The sequence below is a fragment of the Betta splendens genome, chromosome 4, assembly GCF_900634795.4.
Source record: "Betta splendens chromosome 4, fBetSpl5.4, whole genome shotgun sequence".
NCBI lineage: Eukaryota > Metazoa > Chordata > Actinopteri > Anabantiformes > Osphronemidae > Betta > Betta splendens.
The window spans coordinates 24992287-25009516 of NC_040884.2; the positions used below are offsets into that span (position 1 = coordinate 24992287).

The following is a 17230-nucleotide window of genomic DNA, read 5'->3' on the forward strand; positions in this document are numbered from 1 at the left end:
AGCAATTAGACCTTGTGTCCATTCATCTGTTAATGCAATGGTTCTCACCGTCCAGCATCAATAGCAACAGACACGTTCCTATTAATTAGATGTTACTTCTTTTTCACCATAAGCTCTGTGCACCTACAGTACACAAAAGACAACTCAGAAGCATTGCAGTCATGTTGGGTCACTGTAGCTGCTTCAGTCAACCTTAATATCAAATTTTCCTGGTTTAGGGTTTGGATGATGGTGGTGGAGAGGATGATAAAGAATATTGTTCTGTACCCACCAAACAAATACTCGCCCACCTCCCCCTTCACCCATATGATGAAGGATGAGTCACCTGAACGTATCATCTAACCACCTCATTCCACTGAACTCTCTCTGTCTTTGCAGTGTGGTGTGAATGCACTGTGACCATGCTATATATGTGTGTGTGTGTGTGTGTGTGTGTGTGTGTGTGTGTGTGTGTGTGTGTGTGTGTGTGTGTGTGTGTGTGTGTGTGTGTGTATATATATATATATATATATATATATATATATATATATATATATATATATATATATATATATATATATATATATATATAGTATATACATATGTACTATATGTACATATGTATATACTATATGTACATATGTATATCCTCTCTGTGGCTGTCAACAGACTGCTCTGATCATAACATCCTGAGACCTCAGGAAAAAGCTTATCTGACCCTATTTATTGTCATAGAGCGTGATGAAATGCTTCTGGTTCAGCTGACCTGTGCAGAAGTGTATTTTTTTTATGTCAATATTAAAATTGAAATTCTAAAATTCAAAGACGAAAATGAGAAAAAAATGTTTTCACCCCGGGACCCCAGAATTCTTCTTCTATTCATATCTAATATTTATTACCTCACTGTGTCTATATATTGTCTAAGGAAGAATTTCACCAAGTCATTCTATGCTGCATATGCACTAAATCATAAAAGCATTTAAAATTTAATCTCACTGTTTTTTTTTAAGATTTTAATTGGAATCGTCCTGGTTGCTCTAATCCTCTATTCGTGCAACAGTTGCACCTTCATCAGCACATACTGACGCAACAGAACTGTGTTTTGTTTTTGAATCCTGCTCTTTTGGGGTGGGGGCAGCAAACATCTCCACAGCCTAAACCGTCAAGGACACGGTTTTCCTGCTGTGGCGGTCTGTGACAGTCAGTGAGAGGGAAAGGTGGGAGGATGTAACTCCCGTTGACCCCTTTAAAACAAGCCAGTGAGAAAGCTCTGACCACACAGGCGCGTTCAGACCGAGAGTTATTCTGACAATGAACGTCTTCCACTGCGGCGCGCTGATCCTGTGCTGGACTCCACTCTGCGTGGCCCTGCACGTCTCACACGGCCACCAGCTCATCCAGGACCCCACCCTGACAGGTCAGGCACTTCAAATCATCCATAATATTCATACTTTAAATGTCTGCATGTATTGCGCGAAATAATCCTGTCTTACTTGTTGCTTCAGAGACGGGAGGTGCTTTGGAGAATCAAAATGCACCACGCACCTCCTCAGCCTCCACAGGGTCCAGCCACACCCCTCTCCACCCTGCACCCTGCTTTGTGGACGACATGCTCGACTCCCTCCGCGAAGGTCTGGGGAGCGACAGCCAGCTCACTAACGGCAGTTTGCCTCCGTTTGGAATCTGTGCATCGACTGATCCTTTGTCCAGATCACTCTTGGTGGAACTCGCTCAGGAAACGAGCGGGAGCAATCGGCTGAAGTTTGCCCACCCCACTGAAGGTAACGCCTGCTCTCTGACCGCACACGTTTGTGTACGTTGTTGTTTCTGTGCACGTGTTTCTTCTCGTCCCTTCTGTCCCTTAGTTCTGGCGACGGAGGAAGGCAAGAGCGGCGTGATCAGGTTGACCTTTGAACCCCCGCGGCCTCCTCTGCCCGAGCTCCAACCCGTGCTGCTCTTAGCGTTTGAAAGTCCAGTGAAAGCAGGAACCCTGGACGTCACCTTTACGAGCCAGTGGCTGCAGCCTGACGCACAGGTAAAGGAAGACCGATCATGTCCGTGTTTGTGATGGTGATACTAAATCACACGTCTGCTCTCAGTCTGTGTGCTTTTCAGAAGAGACCCAGTACATACTACTGCCAGGAAATGCATCCCAGATCAACATCCAGCAGAAATGGACACTTTCTGCTGAGACACGGTCCCATCATATGAGTAGGAACCCACCAAGCGATGTTGTTGGCTTTTTGTGGGTTCTCCTCTCAGACTTCCTCTCATTGCAGAGCAAAGCCTCAAAGACATCCTGATTGGTGGAAACTCAGACAGTAACCCCAGCATGGCTTCACTTCTGCTTTATTTGGGGGAAAGGGGAACCAATACGAGGTTGTTTTAACTTTCGTGTTCCTGATTGAAAATTTACCAGACTGCTTTCACATTCAAACTAAGTGAGGCCCACTCTTCCTCAGAAACACACAGGTTTCAGACTCATCCCCGGCCTCCTCACAGACCTTCTCCTTCCTCTGCGAGCTGAAGCGCTTGCTGGGTGATCTCCTGCCTCAGAGCCAGCCCGCGTCCCCTGCGCTGCAGCTGGAAACCATACACTCGCAGCCTCCTGTGAAGATCAGCACATCCTCCAACGAGACCCTGCTGGCGGGCCTGATCAGCTCCACGGCCCTCACCGTCTTCTCTTACTCGGGCTGGCGCCCCGCGTTCCCACAGCTGCACCACGGGGAGTTGTCCCTGTCTGCTGCGCTGCTGGAGGAGCTGGCGCAGAGGCTGCAGCACACTGTGGCACAGATACAGACTCTAATACGGGAGGAGGACATAGATGACAGGGCCCCAGCGAGGCTGAGGAGGCTTAAAGAGCTCAGTGCATTTCCACAGCAGAAACCAGTACCAGGTGATGAGTCTCATTAATCAGTGCATCTCGACCTTCCACCAACAGTCAGAACCGTACGTTGCAACTGTCTGCGTCTTGTCATTTGCATTGACAGGAGAGAGGCAGTACCGGGCGTTTCTCATGGTGAAGGCGCTGCAGAGCGTGGCCCGCACGTACGAGCTGCAGAGAGCCCTGCGGGCCACCAGAGCCGACCCCAGCGGTCCGGGGGGCAGCTGCGGGCTCAGGAACCTCAGCGTGTCCCTCAGCATGCACTTCGCCAGTCCGACCACCGCCAACATCAAGAACTGTCAGGGCCACTGCACGCCCCCGTCGTCGCTGACCAACAATCACGCTCATCTGCTCTACGTCCACATCGAAAACGGGGGCGTGGGCGAGCGGGCGCTGTGCTGTGTGCCCGTGGCCTACGATGAGCTGCAGGTGGTGGAGATCAGCGATGGGGCTTACATGCACATTAAAAAAGACATGGTGGCCAAGGAGTGTGGATGCCGCTAAAGCTATTGTCCAATGTCAATTCATACACGTATTTTACTTTCCTTTTGTTAAAGGTCATTGATTGTAGCCTGTATTTTATGTATTACAGCACTATTACACTGGTAGAAAATGCTGATATTAATTCTCACTATGTATTTACTTACCCGTTAGAACTTAGATGCACAAAACACATCTTAGTAATAGTGTATTATTTTTTTTACATTGTTTGTCATGTAAATGTCCTGCCAGTTAGTTTGAATGGTAAACACAAAATCTGATTAAATTTCTTCAATGTTTTGAAATTATACTGATGCTTTATTTAGACTCTTTAAGCTATTGTGACTTTCAGGAGCTTCTTTATTCTTTAGCTTTGGGTTTCATAATTGTTCTATTGCTTATTGGCTTTTTTCTTCTTCTTATCACTCCAACTTCTTCAGATCCCCACCACCACGTTATACTGTCCCAGATGGAGATCTGGAGACAACACAAAGATAGAGACATACTTATTACATCAGCATGGTGTTATAATATAGTTTGGGGGTATTACATGCAGTTATTTGTCAGAAAAATGTATCTCTCTGAGGAATTAACCATAAACAAGTCAAACCTGAGTTATTGAGCCATCCTGCACACTTCTGATGAAACTCCTGATACCTGTCTCCTCAACAAAATACTCCAGAGCATCTAGACAACAAAGTGTGTATAATACCCAGAAAGATTGAACACTGATGTAGAAAATGACATTTTTCCATGCATGATGCATATTGCTGCAATAAAACCAAATTAGAATACGGCATTAGCTCATTATTCTCTGTCAGAACAGTCAAAACAGGACAGTCTGGTCTCTGTAGCTGAAGTGAATTAATACAATCACAGTACTCACCGTGCACTGTGTGCACACTGGAGCTCACGAGCAGCACGACCAGTGTCACCACTAAGCAGCGGTTCATACTAAATCCTTTCCATGGGTTTGGAACATCGCTCAAATCTTCAATGGACAGAATTCGGTCATAAGACACTGAGGAAAGACATCAATGAGTGAGATACATTTTGGCTTCAGGTGCTGCTGTAAAGTTCAGCTGCCTGTTTAGGCTGGAGTTTTTCTTACTTGTGTTTTCTGGCTTGTTGAGTCCTTTAGGTCGTGATTTACTGTTAGTCTGTAATTGCAAATGTCAGCCTAAGAGAGTTGCGTACAGACTTTTTCAGATGGTTTCACATATCTCTAACTAACATAGGTTCGCTTAAAATAGACACGTGCAGCCGGTTGAAAAAGTAATAAAGAAGCTCAGATTTTGATTAACTAAAAAAATGTAACATACTGTACCTTATATGACGCTTCAGTTTAGCTGCAACATGGGCTGAATGGTTAGAACATTCGTGTTAATGGCGGCTTTTAATCTGAAACCGGGTCATAAGCACCCTGCACTGTGCTCCCCTTTGCCCCTTGATTGACAGACACAGATGTCAGGAATCTGATATTTCTAGTGTGTACTGTTACTGTCAATTCTCAAGGTAGAGTTCAATGGTACATACAGGCGTTACCCCCTTTTAACACTGTTAAATAGGAAAAAACATTTTTGATTAATTTACCAGCAGCTCATTTACTTCATTTACAGCACAGCTTTGTCTACTAGGCCAAATTCTACATTAAAACCCTATACGTTTTACTTAAATATGTATTTGAAAACCTGAATGTCGATTTCCTGAGTTAATATTTTGCACAAAAATGTATGTCCAGTTAAATTTCCTGCAGAAAAGATTTTTGTTGAGGGTTTATGGTAAAACTATCTATTGCTCCATCAGTAATGCATACAGTATATTTGCAGAAAACAGTACATGAAGGATCCCTCAACTTTAAATGTTGAATCTTTGGTTAAAGAAGCTTGTTTTCTGGGACTAGTGAGATATATTATATTTGTGTGTGTATATATAAACACAGATTTGTATGTATGTATGTATGTATGTATGTATGTATGTATGTATGTATATTTATTAGTCGTTCAGATAGGACTGCCGTTAAATTAATCTAAAGAGTTTATTAAAAGCTCGTGACACATAGCTACGTGACTTAGCCACTTACAGTAGACAAAGTCGTCAAAACAGTGTCTCATAGCGGAAGTGACGTCAGAGCCCAACCCTTAACACGCAGCATATGTCCCGCCCATCGCTACCTGCAGCTCAGCCTGACACTGACGAGAGGAGAGGACGCAGCGAGTTGCAAGTGTGGACGCTGGCCGGATGGTTAAATCCAACCTACAGACGATTTTGAATAGTCATTGTTTTGTTAGAGAAAAAGAGAGAAACTTAACCGAGATGCCTGTTATCGAGAAATCCAGTAATAAACCCGAGAGTGAGAGGTATGTTGTTGTGATCGTTGTGACTTGTTGGGCTAATATAGGAAGCTAACGTCAAGCTACGTTTAAAAACCGCGGCCTAGCTACGAGGCAGTAGAAAATGCTGTCTCACGTTTTGTAACGACATAAACAATCTAGTTGACTTGTTTTAGTCGGTGGCAACTTTTCATTTTAATGTTTAATTCCATTTGACTTTATTAAACACAATTATCTAAACGTTCTTAAATTACGGCGACGTATTTTGATTGCGTAATACGGCTGTCTGAATCTGTTGTGGCCCATTAGCCGAGGTGATGCTAATGCTAACGCATAAGCTAACTCGTAAGCGCAGCAGTAATGCTTACAGCGTTAGGTAAAAGGTGCGACGCTCGCTAGCTAGCTCGCTTAATTAATAAATGTCAATTAATAAATTAATTCGATTAATTCGACTATTTTACTGGCGTAGTTGTTTTTCGTGACGCAGATAAGGGTGGACCCGCTTTTTTAGTCCGTATTTAGCGGCTTTGGCTCAGCCTTCCCGTCAGTGACGACGTCGGGGAATTAACGAGTTACATCAGCGGCGTCTTGACAGCTATGGCTTCACTGCGCTAACACAATAATTTTTTTAATTGTAGGAACGACCTGTCCCAATAACACCACAGTAGAATAATATTACGCATATGCTATACAAGGTATGATTGTATAACCATGCACAGTCAGCTTATTGCTAACGTAATTGCAGTCCTGGCTGAACAGATCGTTGGTGGTTTGTTTTTTTCCGTTTCGCCCACGGGCTCAGGTGTTGGACGGCTAAACGTCAAATAACCACCGGAACAGGGTTCGATGAGCCAGTTTTGTTGATAGCGATAGGAGCCAGTCGCGCTAGTTAATTAACGTTTAAAGCGGCCCTTTCCATCGGCCTCAATTTAACTCGGTGACACCTTAACTTGTGCGGGGCCTTGGACCGTCGGTGGACGGGGCTGTTTGGTTGTGGAGGACTCGTAGGAAATTTCCACTGCGCTGTGAAGGGGGAGGGGTTGTTGGCCAAGTTTAGTTTCGATCGTTTCAGACCACTCGTCTTTGGCATCTGTTTACAATAGAGTTGTATGTGTTTATATATAATACACTATTATTAGAGACACTGTAGAATTATGTTTCTAATAAAAGGCAATGCTTTATTCCTAAGACATCAGCAGGTGTATTTTTAAGACGATTCATTTCAGCTACTGAGCCTAATCTGCTCTTGACATGAGGCTGGTGCAACATGTCCGTCTGAAACGGCAACACTTTACCTGGACGATAGTTGTGTTATGAGGAGCGTAGTGGTCCTTGATGATATATTTATTCATCGTGAGGGAGCTCTTATGCAAGCTGAGTCTTTTCCAGAACAGAACTCTCGTCCTGTGTATTTTCAAGTGTAAGAGGAAGTTATGTGAAATGCAGATTAACATAATGCAATGATGGGAATTTTTAAGCCTGTGTTACACGGTGCCCACCCAAGTTTGACTTCTTTTCTCTCAGCTATGAGAATGATTATATTTCTTGTTTGATTTTCACACGCCCACTTCACATATAGCGGAGCAGTGACATTTACGTAAGAGAGTGTCTTGGTGTGGCTGTGGCAGCTGTGCTTCTGTAAATGGGTTTTGCTTCCAGCAAGAGTTCTAAGAACATTTGTACTTTTAACACTATACATATGCAGTCACTCCATTTCTGCGAGTGAAGGGGGGGTAATTCTATTTAAGAGTTTACGTGCCATGAATGTGGCAGACGTCACTCGATTTAAGTGGTGTTTGTTCCTAGCTGTTTTAAACTGGAGCAGTGTGGTTAGTGCAATGTTAAATGTGCTGTTTGCTGAAGTGGAGTTGGTTGATCTCTGAACTGCAACCAGTGCATCGTTGGTCGTGACACAAAAGCACTTTTTTTGTCCACTGGTTAAAATTTATTATTTTGACACATTTTTGAGAGGGAAGCTAAATTTTGTCTGAATTTGTATAATGACAATTTGACTAAACAAATTATATGAAGTCACAATCACGCAATTTAATTTAATGTCACTCGACTTTAGCAATGGTTTATCTTTTATTTCACAGATGAATTAGTTGTTAGCAGAAGGTTTAATGACTACGTCACTTACAAGGATTTCACACTTTGTACCTTCCAGCATTTCCAGTCCCAGGAGGTGCTCCCGCTGTTGCAGTAACCCGTGTCCGGGGCCTCTGTGGTGTTCCTGATGCCCCTCTCCCACCCCTGAAGATCCCAGGTGGGCGAGGGAATGACCAGCGGGATCACAATCTTTCAGCTAAGCTATTCTATTCTGTAAGTTAAACTGCTGACTTCTTTTCTTTTGCAAGTTTGTGATTAGGGACAGTCTGGAATGCACAAACCTCCTGTGGCACAACAACTGTTTGCACAGCAGTTATTTGAATATTGTGTCATGGCTCTAACAGCTCGTTGCTTGTTTTCATTATTACTATTCTAATTCTCTTTATGAAAACTCTAAATGTAAATATTCTGTAATTATAGCTTTTTTGACATTGTTTGACCTGAGAGTATATTTCTTGTCTCTATTCCCTGCTGTCAAGGATTCTCAGTTGCTGGTTCTTGAGGAGCCGCCTCCTGCTAATGGCAGAGTGCGCTTTCTGCTCTTTGAGCCCCGCTGCTCTGAATACAAACATTGTGTGTGGAGGGCGGCGCTGAAAGGGAGGAACCTTTATGTTGAAATTCCCCCTGGAACTTTGCCTGAGGGCAGCAAAGACAGGTTAGTAAAAAACATGTTTCACCATTACCATTGTGCAGCAGCGTTAATGGTACACTTCCTGTTAAACATTGGCACTTACCTGTTTGGTTTCTTTACAGTTTTGCTCTTCTCTTGGAACATGCTGAAGAGCAGCTGCAGGTTGATCACGTCTTCATCTGTTTTCACAAGAATCGTGACGATAGAGGTAAAGCCTTTACTGCTAAATATCAAAACTCTTGTTTTATTTACAAGCCCTTAATTAAATTTTTACCAAAAGTCTGAACAGGTTGGTCAATATTTAGGTGTTTGGGAAAAGCACTGTATTACCACAATGATGGTAAAGTTAAGGAAGGGTTTGTACTCGTATAAATAGAGGGAGACCTTCATTAAATGTGCCATGAAATATAGGATTACTATGAGAATACACAAGTATTGCTTCTGGGCTCCACAATTTTACAACTTTGTAAATATGACTAAATGTGTGTATTTTTCTTGTTTATTAAAACCCCCAATCCTTATTTGAATAGTTAGTGAGCTGTATTGGCGAGATCTTACACCTGTTCTCCTATTGTCTCCTCAGCGTCCCTGCTGCGTACGTTCAGTTTCCTGGGCTTTGAGATTGTGAGACCGGGTCATCCCCTTATTCCCTCCCGCCCCGATGCTTTCTTCATGGCTTACAGCATTGAGCGAGACTCCTCTGATGATGATTAAATGACGCAGAGCAGTTACAAATGTCCTTTTTATCCATCCTCAAATCTCTATAATTTCTTGGAAATTAATGCATTATCAAAGTTCAGTGTGTACGAAGTTTCCCATCAGAGGTTCCTTTGTGTTTGTTACCTTTACCTACCATGTGCTGTGTTTTAATTATATTTGCACTAGGGTAAGATGTTGATATACCGGGAATGTAAAGCAAGTGCCCACACATAACCTGGGCAGTGTTATCCACAGTTACTCTCCATGTGTAGTGCTGACTACCTATAAATCCCCTAATCCAGTCATCTTCACGTTGTAATATTTATAACATTGAATTGATTTGATCTTACTCATGTAAGTAGGTATGTTTTCATAGTAATGATCATTTGATTCTCCTGTTTATATAGATTTTTTTTTTTTTAAATGTGTGCATGAAATTCATTTTGTTTCCTTAATTCACTTGATAGAAATCTGCATGTTGTAACTGTACTGAATAAAAGTGCTTATCTGAGACATTGGGTGTTGCAGAGTCCTACACAGTAACTTGAAAAAGCTAAGGTTGTTGTAGAAACTGGGGCACAAAAGCTGTTTGGTAGTATCTAAGTAAAAGCATCAAAACTGAATATTGATGTTAAAAGTATTAATACTAAAGTGCATGAGCCCCTGGAATCTGTATTAGCCAGTCTGTATAAAAAAAATAAATGAATAATCAGGAAACTGCTGAAAAATGACTTAGTTCTGTAATTGATTAACAGTGAAGAGCACAAACTACAGTCAGGTCTTGTGATAATGTTTTGAATCCACGAAGTTAATTTCTAAATGGCTGATTATTCTGATCACAATTAGCATTAGCTGTAGAAAGTGCAGTAGCCGTTAATTTACATGAAGGGAGTATTTGAATCAGAGGAGCTGTTTCTGTTAGACATTTTCGTGTAGTGACTGTAAATGTCCCGTTTACACATTGAGCCATAGCTGACTGGTCACACTCACGATTGTCTCAGGGTCTGTAAATGACAGGTACTGTAGACACATGAAGTCCTCCCAACCCAGAGCAGACTGATCCTGGATCAGCCCTTTCTCTGCCAGCTTCATCACCAACAGAGCTCGTTTGATTGTCAGCCAGTTGTGCACAGTTGTGGTCGTGTAGCCTCTGAGGTTGAAGAGTGATACGTGAGGGCCCCAGAGCAACACCTGAAGCATAGCCACCATGTCTGCCAGCTGGGGCCCAGGGTTCTCGCCCTGGAACAGTGACAGCAGGTAAACAAGTCCCCTACGGTACACGGACTTAGACAGAGATCCACCCTGTCTGTGCAGGCAGAACTGAATCAAGGCCACAATTTGTGATTGGACAGAGGGAAGGAAGTGAGGTCCAGAATGAGGCGTTAACACCACTCGCGGGGAGCCGTGCGTCCTCCATAACATCTGGATCGGCCCTTTGCTCTCCGTCTTTTCCCACTCCATCCCATCCTTCGCGTCACTCACGCTGGCACGTTGTCGCATCTTGCTCCGTCCCTCGTCCCGCTCCCCGCTGGGCCACACTAGGAGGATGTCCCGGGGTCTGAGCTCAGCTGCAGCGGCGCTGACGTTGGACAGATGTTGTAAGCCTGCTAGTATCTGCACCAACAGAACACACACCTGCCTGTCGTAACCCAGACACTCTGAGCTCTGCAGAGAGCTGCAGCCGTTAATAAAGTCCTCCAGGGTGACGTGTGGAAGGTCTCTCTCCACGCTCACCGAGTGGCCCTGCAGCAGGAAGGCCTGAGCTGAGGGCAGACTGGTGTCAGTCAGGTGGATGGGGGGCTCAGTGCTGCCTCTGTGTGGTGGGTTAAGGGATGTGCAGCTCAAAAACTCTTTCCTCGGGTTGTTGCTGGGTTGGAAATCAGCAATAACGTCTTGCACATTAACATGTGACGATCGGTGCTTGTTATGAGCTGAGGGAGGTCCATCCGTCTGTTTGTGTACCTGCACACAGCAAACATAAAACCATGTAATAACTGAGGACACTCAAAGAACATGAAGACACTCCTGTTGTGCACCTGATGACAGTTTAGAGGAACCACAGTTCAGTGTGACAGCTGCCAGCGCGACAAAGATCATCTTTGTCGTTGGTTCTCATGTGCGTGTTGCAAGACTTTATTTAGAGCGAGCTCAGTAAAGCATTGGGCAACCGTGCATGGACGCAGGCTGTACCTTCAAACCCAGAACCCTCCCTGGGAACCTGGGGCTCTGCAGCCTGTAGTAAACGCCGCCTCCCATCTGCTTGGGCTCGCCCCCCTCACACAACAGGAAATCCTGAGGCCGGTATGAGCCGACATCCTTCTCCGAGGCCTCTCCTCGGAGCAAGACCTCAGCCTCCGCGCTCTGCACCGTGCTCCTCAGAAACAGCAGGTGGCGGTGCTGGATCCCCTGCGAGACCGCTCTCTGGTCGTCGATAGCGCGGAAGAGGCACGGCAGGTGTTCATCCGGCGTGTCGAAGGACAGCTGGGAGAAGGGCAGCGGCCGAGAGCTGCTCGGGGCCGCGTCCACGTCGGCCGTGGGCGCCAGCATGTACAGCGGGTTGTCAAAGTCCAGGGGGTGGGTTTGCAGGGGAGACGGGGGAGGCAGGGGGGAGAGTGGAGGTGCGGCGGTGCCGGGGAGCGAGAGGGTGCGAGCCAGCTGTTTCCTGGGGACGGGCGGCGGGGTGCCATCGGAGAAAAACCTCTCCAGGTGCTGGAAACGATCTGAGAGACAGAGAGAGATGGGTTCAGGTTGTGCAGCACGCTCCGGCGCCGTTACACTGAGAGCAGGTGAACGCTTCACACGCTCGCTTCCTCTCAGAGGGCGACGCGAGAAGACGGGACCCAGCTCAGCCTCTGCGCACCCACCGTAGCGCTGGTGGATGGGGCACCGGTCCGCGTGGCAGTCGGTGGGCTCAGAGAAGACCTCGTTTGGGGTGTAGGTTTGATGCTGGAGTCCGACCTGGCTGAGCAGGAGGCAGTCAGCGTCCACGCTGCAGGGACTCAGCGAGTTACTCCTGTTGACAACAAGGGCACAAAACGACAAAAGGCGCCATCCTTTCAGTGGAGCACGTGCACAGTGCATGAAAATCTGATTGAATGTCTGCATGAAGCATGAAGGCTGCTGCTGCTGCCGGTCCTACCTGTGCTTCTTGACGGGCAGCGCTGGCGGCTGCGCCTCCGCCGCGCTGCGGGAGCCGGACGCCATCAGGAACCTCCAACCTGCTGCTCCGTCTCTGAGCAGCGACTCTGAGGCTGACAGGTGGTTGAGTCGCCGTCTCACTGGTCCACTTCCCTTCCGCCTCAGTCACTCCCTCTGCGACCCGCTCCACGCATCGTTCTCTCTCCCCTCCCCTGAGTGCTGTCGCATGCTTTACGGTGCTTTATCTGCTGCTCACATCACTTAGTCTGAGCTTGAGGTTGGCACCGGAAAAGTAGCGTCTGTTCTCAGGGTGAAGCTGCTCTCTGAGCAAACCTCAACGGAACAGGGAAGAGCAGCTCGAGCAGATCCCTCTCTGTGTGCTGGCTGTCGGCCGCCTTTCGCTCTGTCACAGTTGATCTACATTCGCCTCGGCGTGAACTTTCCTCCTCTGGATGATGCAGTTTGAGCCCACAGATGTGCAATATGTCTGTCTAAAGGAAGCAAACGCGCACACACACACACACACACACACACACACACACACACACACACACACACACACACACACACACACACACACACACACACACACACACACACACACACACACACACACACACACACACATAAATCAGAGCAGCGCTACTGTGGTCATCACTGCACAACTACAGCAACTACAACAACCATATGTAAGAGCTTCTAAAGCAAATGACTGTAGTTGTGCTGTAACCATGGCAACACAATGGCAACAAAGGAAGCATCCTAACCATACTATAACCTAACTACTTTTGCGCCTCAAACAGCTCACGGCACAGGAGCCGGGAGCATTCTGCTGTGATGTGCATCTGTAGGTGGAGTGGGGCCTCGAAGCGCTACCATCCCAGAATGACTCACACGTCGTGTCTGCTCAAAGGGACGCGTCTCAGTTACGTTTGTGGTCAGCTCTGTTTCATTTTTACCACGACGCTCCCGGTTCCTCGGAACATCGGCATGACGCTGTGACGGCGCCGGAGGAATATCAGACGCGTGTTTGGCTTCACAGCGTTTCACGGGGTCAAAGCAACAAGATCCGGTTCTTCTGAAATCTCACTTCCACCTGAGAACAGAAAACAGAGAAGAATGAACACCGATCACCTGCTCCACACGCAGCGTGACAAACCCTCACAGCCCACAGACGACCAGAGCAAAAGTGAAGTAAAACTGCAGCCGAGTATCTCTTCTCAAATCATCATCAGAAACGGGTGTAACTGATACCACTCAGTTCAAGGCACTGCAATAAAGATAGTATTTATTAGGTGCAGAAAGCTACAATACGCTACAGTAAGTAAAGAAAAAGTCATTGATATATAGAATATCTGTGTCAGAACAGACACGGAGGCTAAACACAGACAAAGAAGCCATTAAATAAAAATGTTGTTTCACATCAGTAGCTCAAACAGTTAATTAATCAGAGAAGTTGAGAGAGGAAGTGGGTTTAACTGCTAACTTCAGAAACATGACCACGAAACCCCAGCAGGCAGAGAAACAGGGTAGAAAACACCTGTAGTGTTTTGACTCTGTCTCAGTACATTAGAACATGACGATGGGTCCAGCTTGTGTTGACAGGCTTTTCTTTCAATCCCATTTCTATCGTTGTTTTGGGGTCACTGAGGTTCAGTGCGGGAGCATTTGAGGGCAATCAGATAATCAAGCGGTGCGACTCGTCTCCGTTTTGAAGCCTTTTCAGCTGAGCTGTGCAAGTAAATTGAGTGCAAGCGGAAGAAAGCCTCATTTGCCTTCAACCACTCACATCATGCATATAAACAGACGAGAGGCTGAGCGGTCCCTCGCTCTTCACTTAGAGTGGAGCGCTCTGCGTCATAGTGGGACTAATCCAGTGCATGTCAGTGTGTGGGAGAGCGAGGACACACACCTTTATTGGGTGCCTCTCCAACAAATCCCCTTCATATGCTAAGGAGCACGGGAGCTGCTCAGGGATTCATCAGCACACGTTCAGCACGGTGCGCAAACCACAGGCCAACGGCACAGGATTCATGGGGGTGACATTTAACATTGTGAAAGCAGTGAAAGAATTCATTAACCTTAAACACACAGCTGATGTGAAGAATTGACCTCCCTGCTCCTCAGACGAGTCTGTTGCAAAGCAGCGCACAGCGGAATGCGACTCAAAGACACAACTCTAACACACGATCTGTTCAGGTTTTATTTCTGACACAGCTTCATCTTACACACACATTCAAACGGCCCCATTACTGCGTCTTCATTGGCGTGAGATGATGCGTTTCAGCATGGCCTCGTAGAAGCGGCGTCTGGGCTTCCCGTCCGTGTGTCTGGGTGCAGCTGAAGCAGGAGACCTCATTTCTGCCTTTATTAACATTCCTTTGGTGTGTGAGCCGGCGGAGTCTTTGGAGAGTCTCCCCCCGGCAGCAGGCGGGGGGGGGGCCTTCGCCCCCTGGTCTGTGCTGCAGCGGCGGAGGAGGGCTTCCTCGCCGGCCATGTGAGGCCTCCGGCTCAAGGCGACGAAGCCGTACGGGGTGGTGACTTTGGCCAGGTGCGGCAACGACAGGGCGGCTCTGCTGGCCGGGTCCAGGCCGTGATGGGCCTCGGCGCCGCGGCGTGGCTGGGGCTCCTTCAGAGGATGAGAGCGGCTGTGAGTCAACGGGTCGGAGGCGCTGCGCTCGGCTCTGCGCTCCGACAGAACCCGCGTGGAAGACGAAGATGAAAGCGGTCCCTCGGAACTTCCCGGATGTGAGCTCGATTCCGCCTCATCCCTGTCTTTCCCGCGGTCCAGCGCTCGCAGGCCGCCCTCCACAGACAGGCTCGGGATAGTGAACTGCGGGATGCTGTCAGGCGTCAGTATGTTTGGGAAAAGGCTCGCCTGGGAGTCTGATGCCGGAGAGGAGCGGAGGGAGGCTGCGCTGCCGGCGGCCCAGAGGAGAGCCCGCATGCCGGCGCCGCTGTGCCTGCGCGCCGCCGAAAAGTCATCTGGAGCCCTGGTTCCGGCACAGATTCCCCCGACGCTGAACGTCCGTGTCACTGGGTTCTTATCCATGGCTGGGCGTCCTCCACTGAGGCGACAGCGAGCTTTTATGCAGGTTTTTCTCTGACAAACACATCAGCACATACGTAAATGTGACGGAAAGGAAGAGCCGGAAAGGAAGGACAAACAAGGAGTTGGTCAAATATGGAGGCCTCACAATAGGACCTCTTGATATGCTAAAGAGCAGAGCACCTCGCTGCCTCAGAGCTCCTGCACCAGGCGTGCGCTCAGGAGGCTGGCGTTGAGCCGAGACCCCTTCCTCCATAAGGAAACCAACCGTTAAGGGTTAAAGAGGTTCAGGGTTCTTCTACATGTCATTGTCCTGGAAGTATTTACTGTTACAACTGTGTTTTTGAATGTTTTTAAGATCTCTTGTGTACATATGAAGTTTTATAAGACGTAACTATGCGTAACTATAGTATAGTAAATGTCAATCAAAGAGCCTGTCGCTAAATGCAAAATGCAGACATTAGTAAAATACTAAAAACACATTTTATTTTGTTATTATTTTTTTTTCTGTGACTCGAGCCTGCGTGTCTACAGCAGGCGCCAGTAACATTTCAACGCTTTAGGCGTTATTTCCTCCGAAAAACGCGTGTTGTGGTCACGTGACCGGCCTCCTCGCCACGTTAATTGGCGGAGCTCGCTGATTGACGCGCGCTGATTGCGCCAGGTGCGTGCGCGCGCCCCGATTGGCTGCGCGGCAGCGAGCCCCAGGTACTTGTTACTCGCTGACCCGCGGAACTGTCAGCAGGCATCAGTTCGCCCTCTTCAGCAGCCTCCGACCCGCAGCACGATGAGTGAAGCCCGCAGAGACGCCGTGGAGCAGGAGCAGCCCGAACACATTGAGGTAAAGGCGCATTCTTTCGTCCTCGTCAAAATCAGCCCAGTTCGCTCGAGCAGCTCTGGACCGTTGGCCGCTTTGCGTGTCCGCCCGCAGGATGTAGCCGTGGGGAGACGCGGCGTGCTCGGCTCCGTGGTGAACGGTCTCCTGTGGCCTTTCAGCATCGTGGTACGTGGGCCCTGTAACGCAGACGCCAGTCGAACCCGCGGCGCCTCCGCGTGACCGCCTGCAACCTGTCTCTGTGTCCCACAGGCGCGCGCTTACCGCAGGTTCTGGCTGTTCTTGGGCTTCCGGCAGCCGCGGGAGAGGGCCCTCGTGAGCCCCGCGCGCCACAGCCTGACGGGCCGCAAGCGTCTGCACTGGTTGACCCGCGTGCTGCTGTCGCTCGTGCCCCGCTGGGTGCAGCGCTCTCTGGGCTACACGCGGTCCAGCAGCATCGGCCGCGCCCTCTCGCCAGGTTCAACGCCGCTGCGGCGTTTTCATTGACACGACATTGACGCGAGGTGAAGCCCAACTTGATCCTGAGTTTATGTATAATGATGTGCTCCCAACAGAAGTCAGGGTGTCTCCCACTAAACCCTGCGGCAAAGGCAGCAAGCGGAAGCAGGACGAGCTGGACGAGGATGAGGAGGAGGAAGGCCAGCAGACGTGGGTGGAGGCGCTCACTCAGGAGCTTGCTGATGATGTCGGTTCAGAGGAAGATCCGGACTACGAGGTTGGTGCCGGCCCGTTTAGCGTTGACTTGCACTAGCTTTTTGTTATAATCATCTTTTAAAATGGTTGTAACGCCTCATTGTAGCCCAGTACGGTGGAGACGGAGAGCGAGGAGTACCGCTCGCACAACGACACAGAGAGTGACCTGGAGGTTGAAGGCAAAGGCCCAGTGCTCATCAAAGACGTGAACACGGTGAGTGGCGTCATGGCTGCGTGTTTACAGCGTGTCGTTCGGAACCATGAACTAACGTAATCCGTTTGTTTATAGGATGTTGCTCCATCGACTCAAGCCCAGATGTCTTCCCCTGCTGTTTAATGTCATATTGACGCGTGTTTTTTGAATGTTTATATACTAATTCAATAAAATAATTTCCCCTGA

At 47.8% G+C, this 17230-nt stretch overlaps 4 protein-coding genes and 1 long non-coding RNA gene across 5 annotated transcripts; 3 read left to right on the forward strand and 2 right to left on the reverse strand.

Moving 5' to 3' along the window:
• Positions 1 to 1222: 1222 nt before the first annotated feature.
• Positions 1223 to 3651, forward strand: amh (anti-Mullerian hormone). Its single transcript, XM_029147442.3, has 7 exons — positions 1223 to 1396; positions 1485 to 1760; positions 1845 to 2014; positions 2079 to 2190; positions 2259 to 2358; positions 2442 to 2875; positions 2970 to 3651. Exons 1-7 carry the CDS (start codon positions 1291 to 1293, stop codon positions 3365 to 3367), a joined length of 1596 nt encoding a protein of 531 aa, XP_029003275.1. The 5' UTR covers positions 1223 to 1290; the 3' UTR covers positions 3368 to 3651.
• Positions 3652 to 3682: 31 nt separating this feature from the next.
• LOC129604000 (uncharacterized) lies at positions 3683 to 5168 on the reverse strand. Its single transcript, XR_008694512.1, has 5 exons — positions 4671 to 5168; positions 4455 to 4503; positions 4230 to 4364; positions 3954 to 4030; positions 3683 to 3820 (listed from the first exon to the last, which is right to left on the reverse strand). It is a non-coding gene; the product is annotated as an uncharacterized LOC129604000 (long non-coding RNA).
• A 339-nt stretch (positions 5169 to 5507) lies between these two features.
• Positions 5508 to 9628, forward strand: oaz1a (ornithine decarboxylase antizyme 1a). Its single transcript, XM_029147443.3, is given in 6 exon segments — positions 5508 to 5703; positions 7844 to 7910; positions 7912 to 7998; positions 8265 to 8440; positions 8539 to 8624; positions 9000 to 9628. Coding segments are annotated over 6 exon segments (666 nt in total). The 5' UTR covers positions 5508 to 5584; the 3' UTR covers positions 9131 to 9628.
• On the reverse strand, positions 9483 to 13097 carry peak3 (PEAK family member 3). The gene is made up of 4 exons (XM_029147441.3): positions 12255 to 13097; positions 11980 to 12128; positions 11306 to 11835; positions 9483 to 11077 (listed from the first exon to the last, which is right to left on the reverse strand). The coding sequence occupies exons 1-4, from the start codon at positions 12317 to 12319 to the stop codon at positions 10070 to 10072; spliced, it is 1752 nt and encodes a 583-aa protein (XP_029003274.1). The 5' UTR covers positions 12320 to 13097; the 3' UTR covers positions 9483 to 10069.
• Positions 13098 to 16009: 2912 nt separating this feature from the next.
• org (oogenesis-related gene) lies at positions 16010 to 17230 on the forward strand. Its single transcript, XM_029147444.3, has 6 exons — positions 16010 to 16143; positions 16234 to 16305; positions 16390 to 16594; positions 16692 to 16852; positions 16937 to 17044; positions 17120 to 17230. Exons 1-6 carry the CDS (start codon positions 16090 to 16092, stop codon positions 17165 to 17167), a joined length of 648 nt encoding a protein of 215 aa, XP_029003277.1. The 5' UTR covers positions 16010 to 16089; the 3' UTR covers positions 17168 to 17230.

What these genes read in the sequence shown, in the direction of transcription:
- peak3 (XM_029147441.3), bottom strand. Translation starts at nt 12,319, where the DNA reads ATGGCGTCCGGCTCCCGCAGCGCGGCGGAGGCGCAGCCGCCAGCGCTG. An exon ending in CTGCCCGTCAAGAAGCACAG is followed by an intron (nt 12,129 to 12,254) that starts GTAGGACCGGCA and finishes TGTTGTCAACAG; the next exon opens with GAGTAACTCGCTGAGTCCCT. An exon ending in CCCCATCCACCAGCGCTACG is followed by an intron (nt 11,836 to 11,979) that starts GTGGGTGCGCAG and finishes TCTGTCTCTCAG; the next exon opens with ATCGTTTCCAGCACCTGGAG.
- org (XM_029147444.3), top strand. Translation starts at nt 16,090, where the DNA reads ATGAGTGAAGCCCGCAGAGACGCCGTGGAGCAGGAGCAGCCCGAACAC. An exon ending in CGGCCGCGCCCTCTCGCCAG is followed by an intron (nt 16,595 to 16,691) that starts GTTCAACGCCGC and finishes TGCTCCCAACAG; the next exon opens with AAGTCAGGGTGTCTCCCACT. An exon ending in AGGAAGATCCGGACTACGAG is followed by an intron (nt 16,853 to 16,936) that starts GTTGGTGCCGGC and finishes GCCTCATTGTAG; the next exon opens with CCCAGTACGGTGGAGACGGA.
- amh (XM_029147442.3), top strand. Translation starts at nt 1,291, where the DNA reads ATGAACGTCTTCCACTGCGGCGCGCTGATCCTGTGCTGGACTCCACTC. An exon ending in GTTTGCCCACCCCACTGAAG is followed by an intron (nt 1,761 to 1,844) that starts GTAACGCCTGCT and finishes TCTGTCCCTTAG; the next exon opens with TTCTGGCGACGGAGGAAGGC. An exon ending in ACAGCAGAAACCAGTACCAG is followed by an intron (nt 2,876 to 2,969) that starts GTGATGAGTCTC and finishes TTGCATTGACAG; the next exon opens with GAGAGAGGCAGTACCGGGCG.